This window comes from Pantherophis guttatus, chromosome 4 (assembly GCF_059756535.1).
Source record: "Pantherophis guttatus breed Tessera chromosome 4, ASM5975653v1, whole genome shotgun sequence".
NCBI classification, from domain to species: Eukaryota; Metazoa; Chordata; class Lepidosauria; order Squamata; family Colubridae; genus Pantherophis; species Pantherophis guttatus.
In genome coordinates, this window is record NC_142066.1 from 28,500,984 (window position 1) to 28,519,558 (window position 18,575).

The window sequence follows — 18,575 nt, forward strand, 5'->3', positions numbered from 1 at the left end:
TAATTTCCAACACTGGACAGTAATCAACCTACAAATCTTTGTGTATCTTTCTCCTGCATTAGAAATACATATGAGAAGTACAATGATGATTCAACTATTATTTAAAATTCAGATCTCAGTGTTTGCCCAAGATTTGCTTAAGAAAAGCTTGAATATGAATGTTTAAACTAATGAGAGTAGTAGTGGCTGAAAGCAAAATTTCAACCAAGCAAGCAAGCATTATTTTATCAAAATTATCCACAAAATAAAATATATATTCCAAAGGGCTAATTTAAGGTTGGGAGGGGGGATTTTACTTTTTGAAATCATTTTTGTCTTCCACGTTTTTATTTTTAAAGAAACACCGTGACCCACTGGATGTTTGCCATACTTTATACGTCTTTGTTTGCTTAAAAAAAGAACAGACCATTCGAAAAATGTAATGTGGAAAGGATTTTTTTAAGCATCCTGAGCATCACAGAGGATGCACAGTTGGAGAGAAAGCAGGTAGGGTTAGGATGAAGTTTATTTGTAATGATCGCATTTGAAATATCAGAGTTTTTTAAAAAACTGCACTCACAAATTCAATATGGATGGATATCCCCTGTAATGGGAAGGTAAATAAAAAGCACTAGAAAAATCGATGGAATGCAAGCAATATATAATAAGATATGTACAGCAGAATGGGTGGACTTGATTGTGCCCTACATCTTTATCATCAGAAATATGGACACGTTATAACACAAGGATAGAATGAGAGTGGCAAAGGGCTGTGTATTATGTAATACTCCACTTCCTCCACCTTCAGCACTGACCAGACTTGTTACTGGAGGCAACAGGATAAGATGGCCACTGTTCCCTTCTTGCAGCACATCTGGAAGGAAGAGGAAGAGGTGGAAGGGGGTCTCATCTATTCACTTTACCACTGTATGAGCAAAGTGAAGGTTAGATCATCAGAAGATCATAATAACCTTCGTCTGTACACCACTAAGGGCAGGTGTCTCCAACAACCAGGTCCAAGTTGTTAACCAGCCCCAAAACATGAAGCCCCATAGAAATGGCTTCATGCAAAGTGGATGAGCTGAGAAACAGTCAGCCATGTCAACAATGAGGAGTGAGGTGTACAGTGATGAAATCACCAAAAGTCAACATCGTCGCCAAGTCTGGCTACTTTGAAATCTGTAGCTATTGGCTAAGTCCATTGTGCTGAAATCATCAAGATGTGACAGGCACAGGAACCTTGATAGCATTCTTAGTTATCAAGATTGGCAGTACTATCATGAAATGTTGACATGGCCTCTTCCAACATCAACATGACTGATTTTGCCTATCACCATACAGGACCTACGTACTGGAACTGACTTTATCAGTCCATGTGATACCCTACAGTATTCTATCATAACCAGTACAGTAACAAACCTCTTTCTCCAATAATGACATCTATCACTGACAAGTCAGACAGTGTTGATGTCAGCAAAAGTCCACAGTGTTAATAGTACCATCAGAAGTTGATGGTGAGGGCATCAAAGGTCAATAAGACCCACAGCGCTTATATGAACTGCAGCTGACAGAATCCACAGTGTTGACACCATTGATGGTGTCGATGGTGTTGGTCAATGGAGCATCCACTAAGATTGGCAAGGTTCACAGCGCTTAGAGTTGTAAGAGGCAAAGGGTGCCAACCTCATAAATCCACAAGTGATGTATTTAGTCTTCAAAAATCTGAGACAAGGCCCAGAGCAATGATGCCATCAAATGTTGATGGACAAAACTAGTATTGTAATCAAAGGTTGATGGGGGCCTAGTAACTGATCTTATGCAAAGCTATCTTCATGGCTTTGGAAGGATCCATAGGCCTGATTACTAAAAATCAATTCAGCCTTGATGTCACCAAACCTGGACAGCAACAATGTCAACAGACATAGGAAGTGATAGTAGCAGCATTAATTGTATGAACCCAACTAATTTTGATATCTTCAGAAATTGACTAATACTGCATAATTGATGCCCTCTATGAAACCAAGCAGGCCTTAATATACTCACTTCTTATCATGAGCTGTAATGCTGATATTGTTAAATAGCAGCAGCCAATATCATCATCAAAGATTGTCAGGACCTGGCAGGTCAAATGGACCCAATCAGAAGTCAGTGAAGACTGTGATAGTGCCATTAGCAAAGACCAGGCTAGGACTTGACATCAACCAAGATGGAGGCCACAAGACTAAAAATAAGGGAGGAAACCCCAAGGAAAAGATAGTGAGCACCAAATAAAGGGTGGGGTGGATCAGAAAAAGGGAGAGAAATATGGCCTTGGAAAGTCCAATCAACCTGAGTTGGGGAAAAGGGACAACTCACACTGTGACCTCATTCTTGCTGCCAGTAGGAAGGTGTTGGGTTGGGTGGTGCCCTGGGATGAATTGGACTTGATCAATGGTGCTTTGCCTCTTAGATGCAAAGCCTTGGCGCCGGGTGGCGGCTGCCTGGTTACTACTACTGCTGGTCTCCCAAGGAGCAGTTGCCTTGGGGGAATTGTTGGAGGTGGGATGAGAGTTTTTCATCATCATGTGATGGTGGTCAAGCATGGGGGTGCTGCTGGCACAGACATTGGTCTGAGAAAGAGCCTTCTGATGGCCCAGGTGCATCTCCTGGAAGGGACCCGTGTGTTGATGGAGACGCTCTGGAGAAAGCAAGTGCTCCTGAGAATGCAAGTTTTCCCGGGAGAGAAGGCGCTCGTGAGATATGACACGCTCTCTTGGAATGGTGTAGTCGTAATGTGATGGGCGGTAGCTTCCCCCTCCACTTCCACCGTCTGAAAGGATGTGTTCCTGTGACATGACCCGTCGCGGATTGTGTGACTTCTCAGAGTAGCTATCCCTATCGTAGTTCATTTTCATGGCATGTAAGGGCAGCGTCCCTCGAGTCAACTCAGCAAGGTGCCTCCGCTTGGCATAGAATTCATCCAAGTCCTTCTCCGCTGCTGAGAAACATGGAGAAAAGGTGAGATGTCAGTGGATGATGGGGAGATGGACAGGTAAGATTTAAAAACAGGAGAAAGGAATGTTAGGGACATAGATGGATGGCTATGCAAATGGTTTGCACTAAATGTTTAGTGCAGAACTGCCATGCCTTCCATTTTAAGGAGCATGAACACAACACAACATCCTGTCAACGGCTATGTTCCTTCAGTGTTTCTATTCTTTCTCAGATTATAGCGAGATTGCCTTCTTTCAGAAGGAATAATTCCAAAGGAATAGATCCCCTTAGGAGTCTGCCTTGTCTTCTGGGCTGATGATCCCACTTGGCTTTTAAATGTTATGCCAGAAACTACAGTGCAAAAAGCAGTGGTTAGATCAAATGTGGATTTGATTTCATTTGATTGTAAAACAAAATGAAAATGAAATCATTTCATAATTTCTGATTTCTGTCTTATTAATTGCAATTTGATGACAGTTGCTGGAGATGTCTGGGAAATGAATCTAAGATTTTTGGAAATTACTTGTAGTTCTGGAGCCTTACACTGTATTCCAGTACTTTAAAAGTATTCCTCCATCCTACAGCTTAGGTCTAAAAGGGATCATACTAGGTGGCCACATTAAATGTGATTGAAATGCAGTATCTATTTGTCTACTGGATTCTTCCATTGATATAGAAAGATCAGTAAACTAATAGCAATCAAGTAAGATTGAAATCTTTGTAGGACTTACTGCATGTCCTATTCCTCCAATCGACTCATTCCCATATACCGGTAGCAATAGCAATAGCACTTAGACTTAAATACCACTTCACAGTGCTTTACAGCCCTTTCTAAGCTGTTTACAGAGTCAGCATACTGCCCCCAACAATCTGGGTCGTCATTTTACTGACCTTGGAACGATGGAAGGCTGAGTCAACCTTGAGCCTGGTGAGATTAGAATTGCCAAATTGTAGGCAGCCAACAGTCAACAGAAGTAGCCTGCAGTACTGCACTCTAGCCACTGTGCCACCACGGTAGCTCGACACTTGCAAGTTAACTGGTGGCAGTTCAGTGCTCTCTTTGGAAACATCCCATAATATTCTAGAGCACTAAATGTAGATTTTTACAGGGCACTATAGAAAGTTAAAACAGTGACTAGGATGTCTGAATTCAGAGGCCAAGATCTCCTCAAATGCAGTTTTCACCGAAAAGTCAAAGACACAAAACCACTTTCCTTGCTCACTTCATTTTCCTGGGTTCCATTACTACCACAGGGAGAATGAGGAGAAAGTTGCTTGAAACAATGGATCACAAAGAAATATACTGGGCATGTGTGTGTGTGCATGGGTATTTCTCATTTATAGTTCTTTTGTTAGGAAAAAATAAACACATATCCAGCTTTCACACTCACACTCCCTTTCACTTATATCTGAATGGGACAATTTATGATATACGGTATATTTTGGTCAGAATGGCCTCTGGCATGATAAATTATGCTCCCCTTCTACAGAAAAAGCCCAGGAAAATCAAACAAATCTCTCTCTGGAGAATCTCAGTGTGGCATTTTAAAGCTCAGGTGCTAAAATTCTAAAATTGTGGGAAGATAGGACCTAAGGAATAGAATTCAAAGGCTGAGGTTTTGAAACAAGTACCGGTACATAGGTGAGAAGAAATATGCTACATCACTTATTAAGAGCTACTAATCCCAAGGAATAGTCTTGCAAGATGGTTTGTTACCTTTTTCTTTAAAAAACAACAACTCCTCAGTTTCTTTTGTAAATAATGCAACTTACCCAATCGTTTGAGTGAGGAGTAACGGTTGAGTTCTGACTTGATGGCTGACTCGTAGGATGGAGGCAGATGGGAGAGGTTGTGAAATGAACGAGCGCAGCTGAGGGTATTGTATTTGGTTGAGGAATGGCTTGGGGTATCATTCATGTGCCAGTCTTTTAAGGGAGCAGAGAAATTAGAGGAAAAAAATCAGTTAGTCTTCGTAGACTTGGTTTCTGCTGCATTTTACTTTACTTCAGGAGTGAAATTTACTTACCTTCGCTACTGGTTCGCAAATGTGAGCACTCCCACTTGCTCGCTACGTTCATGTGCAACACCTCTGTGCATACGCAGGACTTTCTGCGCATGCGCAGAGGGTCAAAAACAGGACGTGATGAAGTCTGGGCGGGTGGGCGGAGCCTCCCATTGCCGGTGCTATAGGTTCGCCTGAGCCGAATAGAACCGGCTAAATTTCACCACTGCTTTACTTGATTTCACACTAACCCTTGAGTCTGGAATGGAAATCATTTGTTCATTCTGCTCTGGCGCAGAATCCAGATGGCAGCTCTCACATCCTGTTCCATTCCCATGGCCTCCATGTGGGTCCTCCAAGGATATCTCATTGAGGTATGCAAAACGCCCACTTCAAATTCGGGATAGCAGACATTTATTTGTTTGTTTGTTTTGTTTGTTTATAAATTTTATTGGCCACCCATCTTACCATAGGGTAACTGGGCAGCTTACAGTCATAAAAATATGTCTATACGTATACAATTAAAACACAGACATTGTTTTACAAGGGGCGGGAATCCAAAATTGTTGTACTAACTATACCAATCAGTTTTCAATTACGAAGGATGTCATGTGCATATATTGTTGTTTTCCTTTAAGACAATTTTTGTTATTTTTTGTTATGTGTATTTTAAAAATATTTTGATGTTTTGCATTTTAATCTTTTTTCAATAAACTAAAATTTTTTCAGGGGGTGGGAACTAAATAATTAAAATCTACATTAAATCCTAAGGACACATGGGGAGGGCGAGGGTGGAGTGAGTAGGGAGGTGGGATATGTTGTTATTCGATCAACCACCTCCAGTGTGCTGTTCCCTCACTGGGGCCCTAGGATAATTGGCAGAGCCATGTTTTTAGGCCTCTACGAAAGGATAGGAGGCTTGAGGCCAGCCTCACACCGGATGGCAAGATGTTCCAGAGGGCAAGAGCAATAGCAGAGAAGGGCCTCCTCCTGGACCCACCAACTGGAATAATGGGGCTGACATGACCCACACCACCATGTGTCCTCTGCCAGCATGAGTGGCACGGGCCAATCCCGTGGGGTGAGACGGTCCCTCAAGTAACCTGGATCCATGCCATGAAAGCCTTTAAAGGTGATTACCAACACCTTGAACTGCACCTAGAAGCAGACCAGTAACTAATGCAGTTCATGGAGCAGTGCTGTTATTGGGTTCATTCTAGGCCCCCCCCAAAATTGCCCGTGGCACTCTGCACCAGCTGTAGCTTCCGAATGTCTTCATCCCAATGTGCAATTTGATTCAAAGAGGTGAGTTGACTGGGCAATTCAAATCTTCAAACTGCTTTGACTGTTTACTTTAATAAAAGGGAATGTGAAATAGCATAAATCCTCCGTTTCTTTGAATTGATTTAAAAAAACACCAGCTCAATTTGGCCCGGTGAACTAATTTGGCCCAATGAGCTAATTTGACAGTTTGATCCAAAGGAGAGCATTGATTCAAAGGCCTTTCAAGGGGTGCTTTCAATTAATACTCAATATAACTTTTGCCACTAGGGAAATTAGCAAGGGGCGGAGAGTGCCAGGGTCTCTTCAACACTAGCTGAGAAACTTTCCTTTTAAATCAGCTGTTTTCTTGCTCAATTCAGCATTACCAGCTGGTTTTTAATTACCTATTTTCTATTCCCCTCTGGCAGATTCTGTAGTAACTCATTTAATTTTTTTTTCCAGCATGAGGAATTGCTTGTCCCATTTCATTACCAACTGGTCTTCATTTATGACTGCAACACTGTGATTCATTATAAATGTCTCAGCAGCCATGTTAAAAATATATTTTCCACTCAACTATTTCCTTTGTGTGTATTCCCCTCCACCTGTTTCAGGGCACAGCTTCAACAGCCTCAAAGGTCATCTCCCTTTCCAATATATGAACAACCCCCCCCCCTTTCTCTGTCCCCACTTTTTCATTCATCTACTCTTTGCCTTGCTCCCAATTCTGGCCATTACACAGAAGTAGCCTGTAAGTAGATACAAATGGAGTCCTCCTCTCGTAGGAAAGTATAGGTCTGGGGGAGAGACAAGAGGAGATTTGTTTAGCTCTTCAATTCCTAAATTTAAAAGTGCTGTGACATTAATCATACAGTTAGCAGTTGGGCTAGTTGATTAGTAAATAATCATTGCAGAATGCCTGCGGTTAGATCCAGTTCATACTTGGATAGGGGACCATGCAAAAATAACAGACTGGAAGTTGGAAAAAACTTTTCTGCAGTGTTGCCAAGAAAAGTACATGAAAATGACCATTAAATTACCAATTAGTTACAGGTAGCCCTGGACTTACGACCACAACTGAGTCCAAAATTTCCATTGCTAAGTGAGGCAGTTGTTAACTGAGTTTTCCTCCGTTTTACCAGCTCAGCATTACTGACACCTTTCAATATGCCTTGTTATCCCACCTTGCTCAAAGACTCTTAACTTTCTGTTTGTTTGATATTATTATTATTATAACGATGTTTGAAAAAGAAATTGGCTATCAGAAAGTAGAGCAAATGCTTCTTTAAGGCTTTGATCCCATATGCCCCACCGAACACAGCAAGCCTTCTGAATAAGCATGGAAAAGGTGGGCTGATTTCTGGAAAACCACTGCAGATTTGTGTACAGATAGTCCTTGACTTCCGGCCACAATTGGGACTGGAATCTCAGTCACCGAGTGAGTCATCATGTGACTGGATCTGAATTTACAACCATTTTTACTGCAGTCGTTAAGCAAATAATGAGGTCATTAAATGAACCACACGGTCGCTAAGAGTATCAGCTTTCCCCAATGGACTGCTTGTTGGAAGCAGGCTGACAATTCGCAATCATGTGACCTCAAGATGCTTCAATCGTCATAAATGTGAGCAGATTGCCATTCAGTCAAATTGCAGTTACGTTTCTGTGAGGGTGGTGCAATGGTCATAACTTCAAGAAAGGGTCATAAATCACTTTTTCCCAAGTTGTCATAGCTTTGAACCTTCACTGAACAAATGGTCATAAGTCAAGGACTATCTGTATGTCAATTGCAAGTACAAAGAATTGTTAGGGGTTGTCTGAAACTCATTTATTTATTGTACATTAGACACCCTCAGACAGAAGTGGGTTCAAAAGATAATTTAAAACGAATGAACAAAACCCATTTATCAAACAGCAGCAGGTTATAGGAAGGACACAAAGAGCAAAGCACAAATTCAAAAAAATTCTGATAGAAAGTAGAGACAAAAAAAAGACACACCAAGTTTCCTTCATGGGGCTAATGCATATCAAAGGAGCTGAGCCTAGAATGCATAGGGTATACTTGCTCATTTGTCTATGCTTTAAGTAGTAATTAGTAATTAAGTAGTAATGCTTTAAGTAACCTGATGGTAGAAAAATAAGACAATGACGGTAACATAGATCAATGTTGGTTAGAAATTTTGAGAATGCTAGCTGGAGATTTAAAAAATTAATGCTGAACATACCTGGAGAGCATCAGATTTGGGAAGACAGGTAGAGGCCTACCGGATTATAACCCACTAGTCTTTGTTTAAAAATAAAATACAGGTAATCCTCGACAGTTCGTTTAGTGACAGTTCAAAATTACAACAGCCCTAAAAAATGTGACTTTTGACTATTTTTCACAGTTACGACCTTTGTAGCGTCCCCATGATCATGTGATCAAAATTCAGGTGCTTGGCAACTGGTTCATATTTATGACCATTGCTGTCTCCCAAGGTCCTGTGATCCCCTTTTGCGACCTTCTGATAGGCAAAGCCAATGGGGAAACCAGACTTGCTTAACAACCGTGTTACTGATCTGTCAACTGCAGTGATTCACTTAACAGCGGTAGCAGGAAAAGTCGTAAAGCAGGACAAAACTCACGTAACAAATGTCTCATTTAACAACCTAAATTTTGGGTTCAATTGTGGTCATAAGTTGAGGACTACCTGTATGATCTAAAGGTTGGCCGACCCAATCTTGTTTTAAAAAGATTAACCAAAATAAGCTCTATACCAGTGTTTGTCAACCTTGGAAGCTTGAAGATGGGTGGACTTCAACTCCCAGAATCCCCCAGCCAGCGCTGCTGGCTGGGGGATTCTGGGAGTTGAAGTCCACCCATCTTCAAGTTTCCAAGGTTGACAAACACTGCTCTGTACCAAAAACTCCAATCCACCCGTCAGTGAGTCACTACCTCAACAAGACAGGAAGCCTATTCTTTCTAGGAACAGAACATCATAACCTTAGGCCATCTCAGTATGAAGCTCCCAGTCCTACAAGCTATGCAAGGCTGAGCTCCATATGGCACAAAGATCAGGCAGCAAACTGCTTAAGTTTGTACTTGCTTAGCAAGTACAAACCAGTGCTACGAAACAAGCTTTGTTTGAGCAAAGGAAACCTCCAGCCTTGGCACTTGGCTAACTGAGGTACATATTCATTTTCCCTCCTGCCAAAGCAACTTGGTTGCCAGGATCAACGATTTTAAGACAAACCTGGGATTAATTTCTATCCCTGAGCTCCAACCTAACTGCCATGAAGGAAGGGTCATTCTATCAAGCCACCTTCTCTGTTTTTGTTCCTGCCACCTTGTCTTTCCTCTGAGGGCCACTGTAATTTCTGTTTTCGTTGTTTCTTCCTCCATCTCTTTACTAAAGGCTTCAAACCTAGCTCACTTTTTTACACCAGGTGTCTCAGCTTCCAGATGTAGGTAAACTAAACCTCACAGTAGCCTCGGTCAGAATCATCAGCCGTGAAGAATGGTGCTAGGAGCTAAGACGTGAAAGACCAAAAATTATTGACTTCTGAGAAATAATCAAATCAAAATTTTTATTACAGTCATAGACCAGTATATGCTAAGAAATGATTCTATGTCCTGATAGCAGGATGCTTCAACATAGTGATAGCATCTTAAAATGGAAACAAGTCAAGACATCAACTGGACTTATTCCTGAAAAGAATAGTGACATTCTAGATACTTGCTCTATTGCATCATACTTACGTAGCTTGAAATATTCAACTCAATGAGGCTTACTCCTTTGAAAACATATATAGGATTGTGCAGTCCTATCGTTCCAGGGATGTGCACAAGGAGGGAGTAAAAAATCAAAGTAGTTGACCTAACCATGCAATCAAAGCCCCAACCTTTTTTTATGTGTTGTGGTTTTACCTGCATTTTTTTTTTACATCCATCTTACCGACGGAAACCGCTGTACCATTTACACTTATTTAGCACTTACCCTGTTTCTGCGTATCATCCCAGAAACCAGCTAGAATAGGTTTTGTGCCCCTCCAGAAAAGGCAAACTACATATTACCCTAAATCCGTGATGGCGAACTGATGGCACACGTGCCAGAAGTGGCATGCAGAGCCATCTCTCCGGGCACGCCAGCCGTTGCCCGTTGGCTCTTCCAGGTTTCAACGCTCACATGCACACAAGCCAGCTGGTCTTATGTGCATGCCTACCAGAACCCGGAAGACCAGGTGACCGGCGCACAAGCACACACCGGAAACCAGAAGCTCAGCTTCCTGGTGTGTGCATGCATGACATGGAGTTGCTCTTCTGGTTTCCAGTGCTCCTGCACATGCGAAGACCAGCTGGCCAGCGTGCATGTGTGCGCCGGAACCCGGAAGAGCAACGGGCGACAGCTGGCATGCCTGGACAGATGGCTCTGCATGCCACTTCCGGCACGCGTACCATCGATTCGCCATCACAGACTTAGGGTAACATGTAGTTTGCCTTTCCTGGAGGGAAACAAAGCTGAAATTCCAGTTTCCAGTGTGTGCTTGCATGCCAGCCAGCTGGCTTTTGTGTGTGCATGCGTACCAGAATCTGGAAGACCAGGTGACAGCATGCATGTGCACACCAGAAACCAGAAGCTCAGCTTCCTGGCATTCACATGTGCGCTGGGGAGCTGCTCTTCGGGTTTCCTGCACTCTACCCCGTGCGTGCGCACTCCCGTTTTGGCACTTGGTGCCGAAAAGGTTCACCAACACTGCCCTAAGTATTTACTTGTGTCCACTGTTTAGCATTCATCACACCTTTTTCCACTGAAAAAGAAGGAATAGGATAGGAAGCCTTGATATAGACTTGGGATAGGAGGAGGGTTTAATCATTCCTGAAACCCATTTCCTATTCAATATTTTCCTTAAATCACTGTTGCTAGTTGTAGGAAATAGTGGTTCAGGATTCGAAGAGGAGCTGGGGAGGAGGGAGATAAATTATAATATTTCTAAGCTATTGTAATATTGACAATGGTGCTCTGTAGCTTTGGACCTACATTGCAGGTCCATTGCAATCTGTTTGATTGCAATGCTTGTTCTGCGTATCTCCATCATAACTCAGCTCCCAGTGCTGTAAAAGCAGAATATAAACATTTTCATGTCATATACTCTGTGACCATCATGAGTAGCAGGCAGGAACTATTAAATTATGTGATCCCTGTTTGCGCACAACTCTGCCCCTTTCATTTTGTGCCAGCATCTACCTGGTCTTCTGGATGCACATGGCCTGCAGAATGCAGTGTTTTCTCAACCTTGACAACTTTTAAGATGTGTGGACTTCAATTCCCAACTCGCAGCAGGGTTGGCTAGGGAATTCTGGGAGTTGAACTCCACACATGTTAAAGCTGCCAAGATTGAGAAAATACTGCTCCAGTGACACTCCAGATAAGTGACTGGCCTTTCCATTCTATAACAAGTTTTGGCTGGTCAGGATCTTAACCTTAACATTTTTTAGCAGCGATGCCAATGGGTAGGGATATTTTCCTCTGGTGGGGTAAGTGGTTGAAGGTTCTTTGTATTTTAATCCATATTAAATTACACTATAGTGTCATTTCATGGTGTTTCCTTTCTTAAAACATGGTTTAGATAAGGCAGTGGTAGCAGAGGCAGACCAAGTTTGGTCCTCTGGATGTCCACATTTGGACCAGATCAACGACGTGAAATTGATCAGGCCTCCACTCTTAGAATGGGTGTCAGCGAAGATAGACGACTTCCAAGGAATTTGCATATTCCTTGTCTCATTTTTCCTGTCTCCCAATATGTGTTGGCTTAGCTTATTTCATGATGCAGCCATGTGTGGGTGTCTATGCGTAAGTGTATAATTGGATGTGTGTCTGTCTGAATAGGAATTTGTTAGAGTGACATACACATACACCCTTAACGTTTTTTTCTTCCTTTTGTAGTTGTAGGAGCACTCACTAAACATTGGCTATTTGGGGTAAGATCATTATTAAAACGGACATGTATTTTCTTCCATTTTTGTGGTGGTTTCAGTTAACGAGCATTTGCTTGATGTTTTAATAAAACAATTTAGACCAAAAGGAAGTAAACAGATTTACGAAGCCCAACAACATGCCATTAAACCCAAGGGCATGTTAATTGCAGTCTTGAGGCGACTTGATTTCTTTCCTAAGTAACTTTAAAATAATTATAATTTAATTTAAATGTATAAAACCATACGTTTCATTGTTATGTGTCCCTGAAAAGGTGCCCTTTTGTTTTTGACTGTAAACAATTCAACTTTGGAATTTGCTGCCACAAGAAGTGGTGCAGCCTATTAGCCTTCAAAAATGGTTGGACCAATTTCTGGAAGTCATGAGGATCAAATGCCTTGTTGGCAGTAGAACTGCCTCTGGAGGCTATCTACTGGGAGGCTAGTGGACTTCCTTGTGCAGTTGGTTAGCCACTGTGAGAAACGACTGTAGGACTCAGTTGGCCATAATACAATATACAACCTGATACAACAAGGCTCTACTTATGTTAAACAACATGGACATGTCCATCTAGTCTCCAGGAGTTAAGTTCAAGTCTTCGAAACTTTTTTGATGGTAACCCTCAAAACTGGTTAACTGATTTAACTTTCTGCTTCAAATGATAGGTGCCTGTGAGAATGGAAAGAAGGGAACTGACAAACAAGGATCATGATGGTCACAACATAAAATTCCTTGGCTTATATACAGTACTTGCATCTGGCATTGGGTCACAAATAGAAAAGGATGAGATTTGGATCATGACATTGCAATTTTGTCATTCTTTTCTTCGTCACAGTTTGTACTAGATGTCTATTCTCAACATCCATATTCATCTCTGCCTACTCTATTTGGTGACCCACCCACATTACAAAGGGAAGAGCATTAAACCTTTAATGCTTTAAACCTTTAAAGTGCTCCATGGCTTAGGGCCTAGGTATCTACGAGACCACCTTCTGCCACCGATAACCTTCCACCAGCCAATACACTCCCACAGAGAGGGTCTCCTCAGGGTGCCGTCAGTCAAGCAATGTCAACTGGCGGTCCCCAGGGGGAGAGCCTTCTCGATGGGGGCACCTGCCCTCTGGAACGAGCTACCCCCAGGGATACGACTGATTCCGGACCTCCATACTTTCCGACGGGCCCTGAAGACTTTTCTATTTCAGCAAGCCGGACTGGCTTAAAAATTTTAACTGGTTAATTTTATGGATAAGGGGTTTTAAATTGGGGAAGCCAAATTAATTTAATCATGTTTTAAATTATTTTAATTTTCATATTGTATGTATTTTAATCTTGGCTGTTCACCACCCAGAGTCCTTCGGGAGAAGGGTGGTATAAAAATTTAATAAATAAATAAATAAAATAAAAAAATAAAACTGTCTATCTCAGAATCACCTTTTGATCCAGGGGAGTTCTTAAGCCTGTTTTTTTTTAAAAAAATAAAAATAAAACAACATATGAGATCAGAAATCTACCATATACACTCTCCTTAAGGTAGCACCTCCCAAACTTTTTCCTTCATTACCCCAAACCATTTGTCAGAAAGTCTTATTGAACGTCAAGGACCGTGGTAAGCCCCTTCCTTCAGCACCATTGCTGAATGAATGGTCGTAACTCAAGGACTATCTGAATTATAAAACCAACATCACTGAACTATCTTTATGTCATTTTGCTAAATTACCATTGGTAATTCCCCTGATTTTTCATCATAATTTGGAATACATAGGGAGCTTTTTGAATATATTTTAGTACATGTGGCAATCTGGAAGTCAATTTAAGTGTCCTTGCTGTGATCAGTAATGAGTTCAAGTGTTGTTATCAAAAGAAAAAACATTTTTACCCAATTTTGGGTAATTTACCCAGCTTTGAGAAGCAGTGCCTTATGTTGAATTCATGTTAGTTAGCCATAGCCAATAATTTCCTATTCTTCCAATAAACTGCAGAAAATTGAGGACTCCTAAATACACTATTGATGTGAGGTTGAGGTTGTAAAAGACCATCTATGTTGTATATCAATTTAGGGAACTTTTCAACTGAAAAGTAGCACCACCATATATAAGCCATTTACATATAAATACATATAAAGCTCTGGGTGTAAATGAATGATAAATGTATGAAAAGGTATATAACAAATCAGTGATTTGATGGGACTCTCCCAACACTTTTTGCATCTTCTGTTTGTATCAGTCGCTAGCTAGGGATCAGACACCACTGGACACTTACCCAGAGTGGCTGTGTGGTGTTTAGGGCTGTTGACGTTCAAATGGATGTAATTGTGATGCATATTATCTGCAAGGCAAAAAAGAGAAGCATGCATGGAGCCGCGCTGCATGTTCCCGCAGGCGGCCACTAGAGGTCATCTCATTCAGGTTTTTTCCAAGCATCAGCTCTGGACTATGGGTACCAATCCCGCTTGCTTTAAATCAGAGAGGACCCAAACGCATTTGGTCCTCCTCTTTGCAGCTTTTGGTCTGCGTCCAAACATGGCAGTGCTCAGAACACTCTGCAAAGGGAAATGATCTTGTTAGGTCTCCTTTTGAAACTTGTTTTCCTAGATTGCACATGCTGGAGGAATGTGATCTGCAGAAATCACCTGTGAATTATTTTCACCACAGAAAGCTAAACGTTAATGTTTACAGGGCAGTGACAGGTATGCAGTTCAGCGGAGAGAAAAAAAGTGGGCAACTTTCTATGACTCCCAGGTCTTGTCTGGTGCTAGCATTCTCTCTTTCCCTTCCTTCTTACTGTGATTTTTCAAATTGTTTGACAAAGAGAAGACAAAGACACAGAAAACAAGGAACAGTATCAGGATGCTTTTCAGCACCTGGATAGCAGATTTTACATTCACCCACTCCCACCTCCTATAAAGCTCGGGCTCTCCTATGCATGCTGCTGCCCTTCCTATCATTTGTCTGTTGCTCTGTTTGGGCTAGTCTACAATCACTACCTGAGTTTGCTATTAGAATGATTATGGTCATTTCCCTGGCAGGACTCTGAGAAGAAAGTGCAATGTCCTTGAACAGAAAATCACACTTTCCTTTTCTTTTCACCTGGAAAAGGAGTAATTTTGTGTCTGAATGCAGTTCTCTCCCCCTCCTAACTACCCTAATATTAATGTTTGAGCCAGCACAAAGACAGCCAGACAGCTAGAATTGGTTGTCATGGCAAACAGGCTGTTTCCCCGTTTTTTGCAGCTTAGTTCCTGCTGCTGAGATACATATATAATTTAAACGCTGCAACCTCCAAGTTGCAGAAGTTAGCCTGAGATACTCCTAGGGGGAAATTGCAGAGGGGAAGGAGCTGGAGAAAGGATGGAGATAAAACACAGGGGCAGTAGAGTGCTGGTAGTTGGCAAAAAGTTATCTCAGTGGTTCTAGGAAAGTGTACTGCATTGTGTAGATACATTGTTGTTTCTACTCTCAGTAATATTTATCTAACTTTTTTTTTTAATCCAAAGAGGTTTGAAAAGATCTTCCATTTGGATCTTAACAACCAATATTTATTCTCACCAGAATTTAGACTCCAGACAATGGAAGTGCCAGATCTACAGACAAATAATGAAACTTTTACCTTTTTTGACTTCTTGGAAGGTATGCTTGATTCAACAGTGAGCCAACATCCAGGAGAATGTTTCTTGAAACCTGTGTATTCCGTCTTGATTTCACGGCTTTTCCACGCTTTGCAAGATGGGATTGGTTCAAATATCATGACCTACTCATGGATATTTCTCAGTTTGTACAAACCATGGTTTGGCATTACAGCCAATGGATTATAGGGTTGTAAAAAGGAAAAAGAATCCTTTTGACCATTGTCCAGTTCAAAGCTTCTTCTTAGTTTAGAAATCAAGCTATATCACTCACCCTATTCCTGACGCAAATTATTTTCATCAGAACATTTGCAGCCTAATCGAGAATTTGGAAATGATTTCCAAGAAACAAAGACCAAAATGTTTACCTTACTATGCCTGAGCTTGAGATCCCTTATTGCAGTGTTTCTCAATCTTGGCATATTGAAGATGGGTGGACTTCAACTGCCTAGAATTCCCCAGCCAGCTTTTCTGGGAGCTGAACTCTACATATCTTCAAGTTGCCAAGGTTGAAAAAACACTGCCTTATTGCATCTTCACTCTTAGATCGTACCACTGGAATTTCATAGTATGTTTTGGATTATTATTATTATTTGCAAATAGAAGAAGCAATAGCACTTAAGACTTATATACCGCTTTACAGTGCTTTACAGCCCTCTCTAAGCAGTTTACAGAATCAGCATATTGCCCCCAACAATTTGGGTCCTCATTTTACCCACCTCGGAAGGATGGAAGGCTGAGTCAACCTTGAGCCTGGTGAGATTTGAACTGCCAAATTACAGGCAGCTGGCAGTCAGCAGAAGTAGCCTGCAGTACTGCACTCTAACCACTGTGCCACCGTGGCTCTTTATTAGATATTTGTTGTAGCATTATTTTTGCTGTTTAGAAGTCAATAAACCCAATATTCCCCCAGTATTTAAAACGACCAACACCAGTGACAGCATCAAATCACTGGTCCACTGAAGTCAACAAAGTAACCAGTGACAAATCACTGGTCCACTGAAGTCAACAAAGTAAAGAGTAGATTACTATAAAATTACCTTTGGACAAGGTAAGCACCTGATCAAGGCAGAAATTCAGTGGCTATTTGAAAGTCACTCTCTTACCCAGCAGCCCCACCTCTCTTTCTCTTACCATGACTACTTTTGGAAGGTTTCACCGCATTGTACAGATTCTTCGGAGGACGAGCTGAACCATTGTCTTGGAAGTTTGAATTCATCACAAGGCTGTTGTTGCGCTCAGAACATGAGGTGGTGCCTGCTTGATGCCTGAGAATGTCAACCAAAGCCCTGGCCAGGGGAAAAAAAAAAGGCAAATGTTCATGGAAATCATAAAGTGTACACATGGATTCTGTTGAGGAACCTGGAATGTGCATTTAACCATCTGCATGTTGATGTCACCCTATCACCCATCTCCTTCCACTAATGACTGTATGACTGTAACTTTGTTGCCTGTATCCTTACGATTTATATTGACTGTTTCTTAATATGATTTGATTGCTAATGACTATCATTAAGTGTTGCACCTTATGATTCTTGACGAATGTATCTTGTCTTTTATATACTCCGAGAGCGTATGCACCAAGTCAAATTCCTTGTGTGCCCAATCACACTTGGCCAATAAAGAATTCTATTCTATTCTATTCTATTCTATTCTATTCTATTCTATTCTATTCTATTCTATTCTATTCTATTCTATTCCTAAATCGTGTGACCAAACCTCTCCAAACAGGTGCCTTTCATATTCCCACTCTGAATGGGATGCAGCGCAGAATCATGTAATTAAATATAATTAGGGAACGCTAAGTTGTGGAAGGAGAGCTTTGTGGAAGGTGACTTATGACCATTTTTCCCACTTATGACCATTGCAGCATCCCTATGGTCACATGATCAAAATTCAGGCACTTGGCAACTGACTCATATTTATGACAGTTGTAGTCCTGGGGGTCATGTGATCCCGTTGTGACCTTCTGGCAAGCAAAGTCCATGGGGAATCCAGATTCACTTAATAACTGTGTTACCTACTTAACAAATGCTTAAATGATTCACTTAACAACTGAGGCAAGAAAAGGGAAGAGCCTTGGTAGTACGGTGGTCTAAGGCACCCTGTTATTAAGCTGGTTATTAAGACCAGCTGCCTGCAATTACTGCAGGTTCGAATCTCGCCCAGGCTCAAGGTTGACTCAGCCTTCCATCCTTTCTAAGGTAGGTAAATTGAGGACCCAGTTGTGGGGGCAATAAGCTGACTTTGTATAAATATACAAAAGGATGAAGGCTATTGCTGAGCACATTGTAAGCCACCCTGAGTCTCCGGAGAAGGGCGGCATATAAATCAAATTAAAAAAAAAAAAAAGTCGTAAAATGGGGCAAACTCACTTAAGAAATGTTTTGCTTAGCAACATAAATTTTGGGCTCAATTGTGGTCGCAATTCGAGGACTATCTGTATAGGATACATGTTCTGTAAGAGAGTATACTTTGCTTGGAGAACAAAAGATGATGAAGGCAAGTGAACAAGCTTCTAATGTGAAGAACTGTCTGTTAAGATGTTTAATTTAATAGCTGGAACAGTTGTGGATAATGGGCCAGTACACTACAGTGGTAGTTGATTGGTTAGACGCATGGGTGTCAAACTGACGGCCCGCGGGCCAGATGCGTCATGTGCAGGCCTCACCCACCCCAGCTCTGTGAAAGGGGAAAACGTTGCGACATGTCACGTGACAGCAACGTGACGTTGTACGTTTGACACCTGTAGGTTAGAGAGTGCAGGTTCTTGCATTAGGC

At 41.6% G+C, this 18,575-nt stretch overlaps 1 protein-coding gene across 3 annotated transcripts in view; it reads right to left on the bottom strand.

Moving 5' to 3' along the window:
* Positions 1-487: 487 nt before the first annotated feature.
* SHISA7 (shisa family member 7) overlaps positions 488-18,575 on the bottom strand; it is a 41,947-nt gene continuing 23,859 nt past the window's right edge. The window contains exons 3-7 of one of the 3 annotated variants that reach the window (XM_034419502.3): positions 16,929-17,083; positions 14,432-14,497; positions 4,726-4,878; positions 2,335-2,956; positions 488-853 (exon numbers count right to left, since the gene is read on the bottom strand). In XM_034419502.3, the coding sequence (XP_034275393.1) occupies positions 784-853; positions 2,335-2,956; positions 4,726-4,878; positions 14,432-14,497; positions 16,929-17,083 (1,066 nt within the window). In that variant the 3' untranslated portion in view covers positions 488-783. Of the gene's footprint in view, positions 2,957-4,725; positions 4,879-14,431; positions 14,498-16,928; positions 17,084-18,575 lie in introns of all 3 variants that reach the window. The other 2 variants (XM_087891843.1, XM_034419504.3) reach the window with 2 other exon arrangements.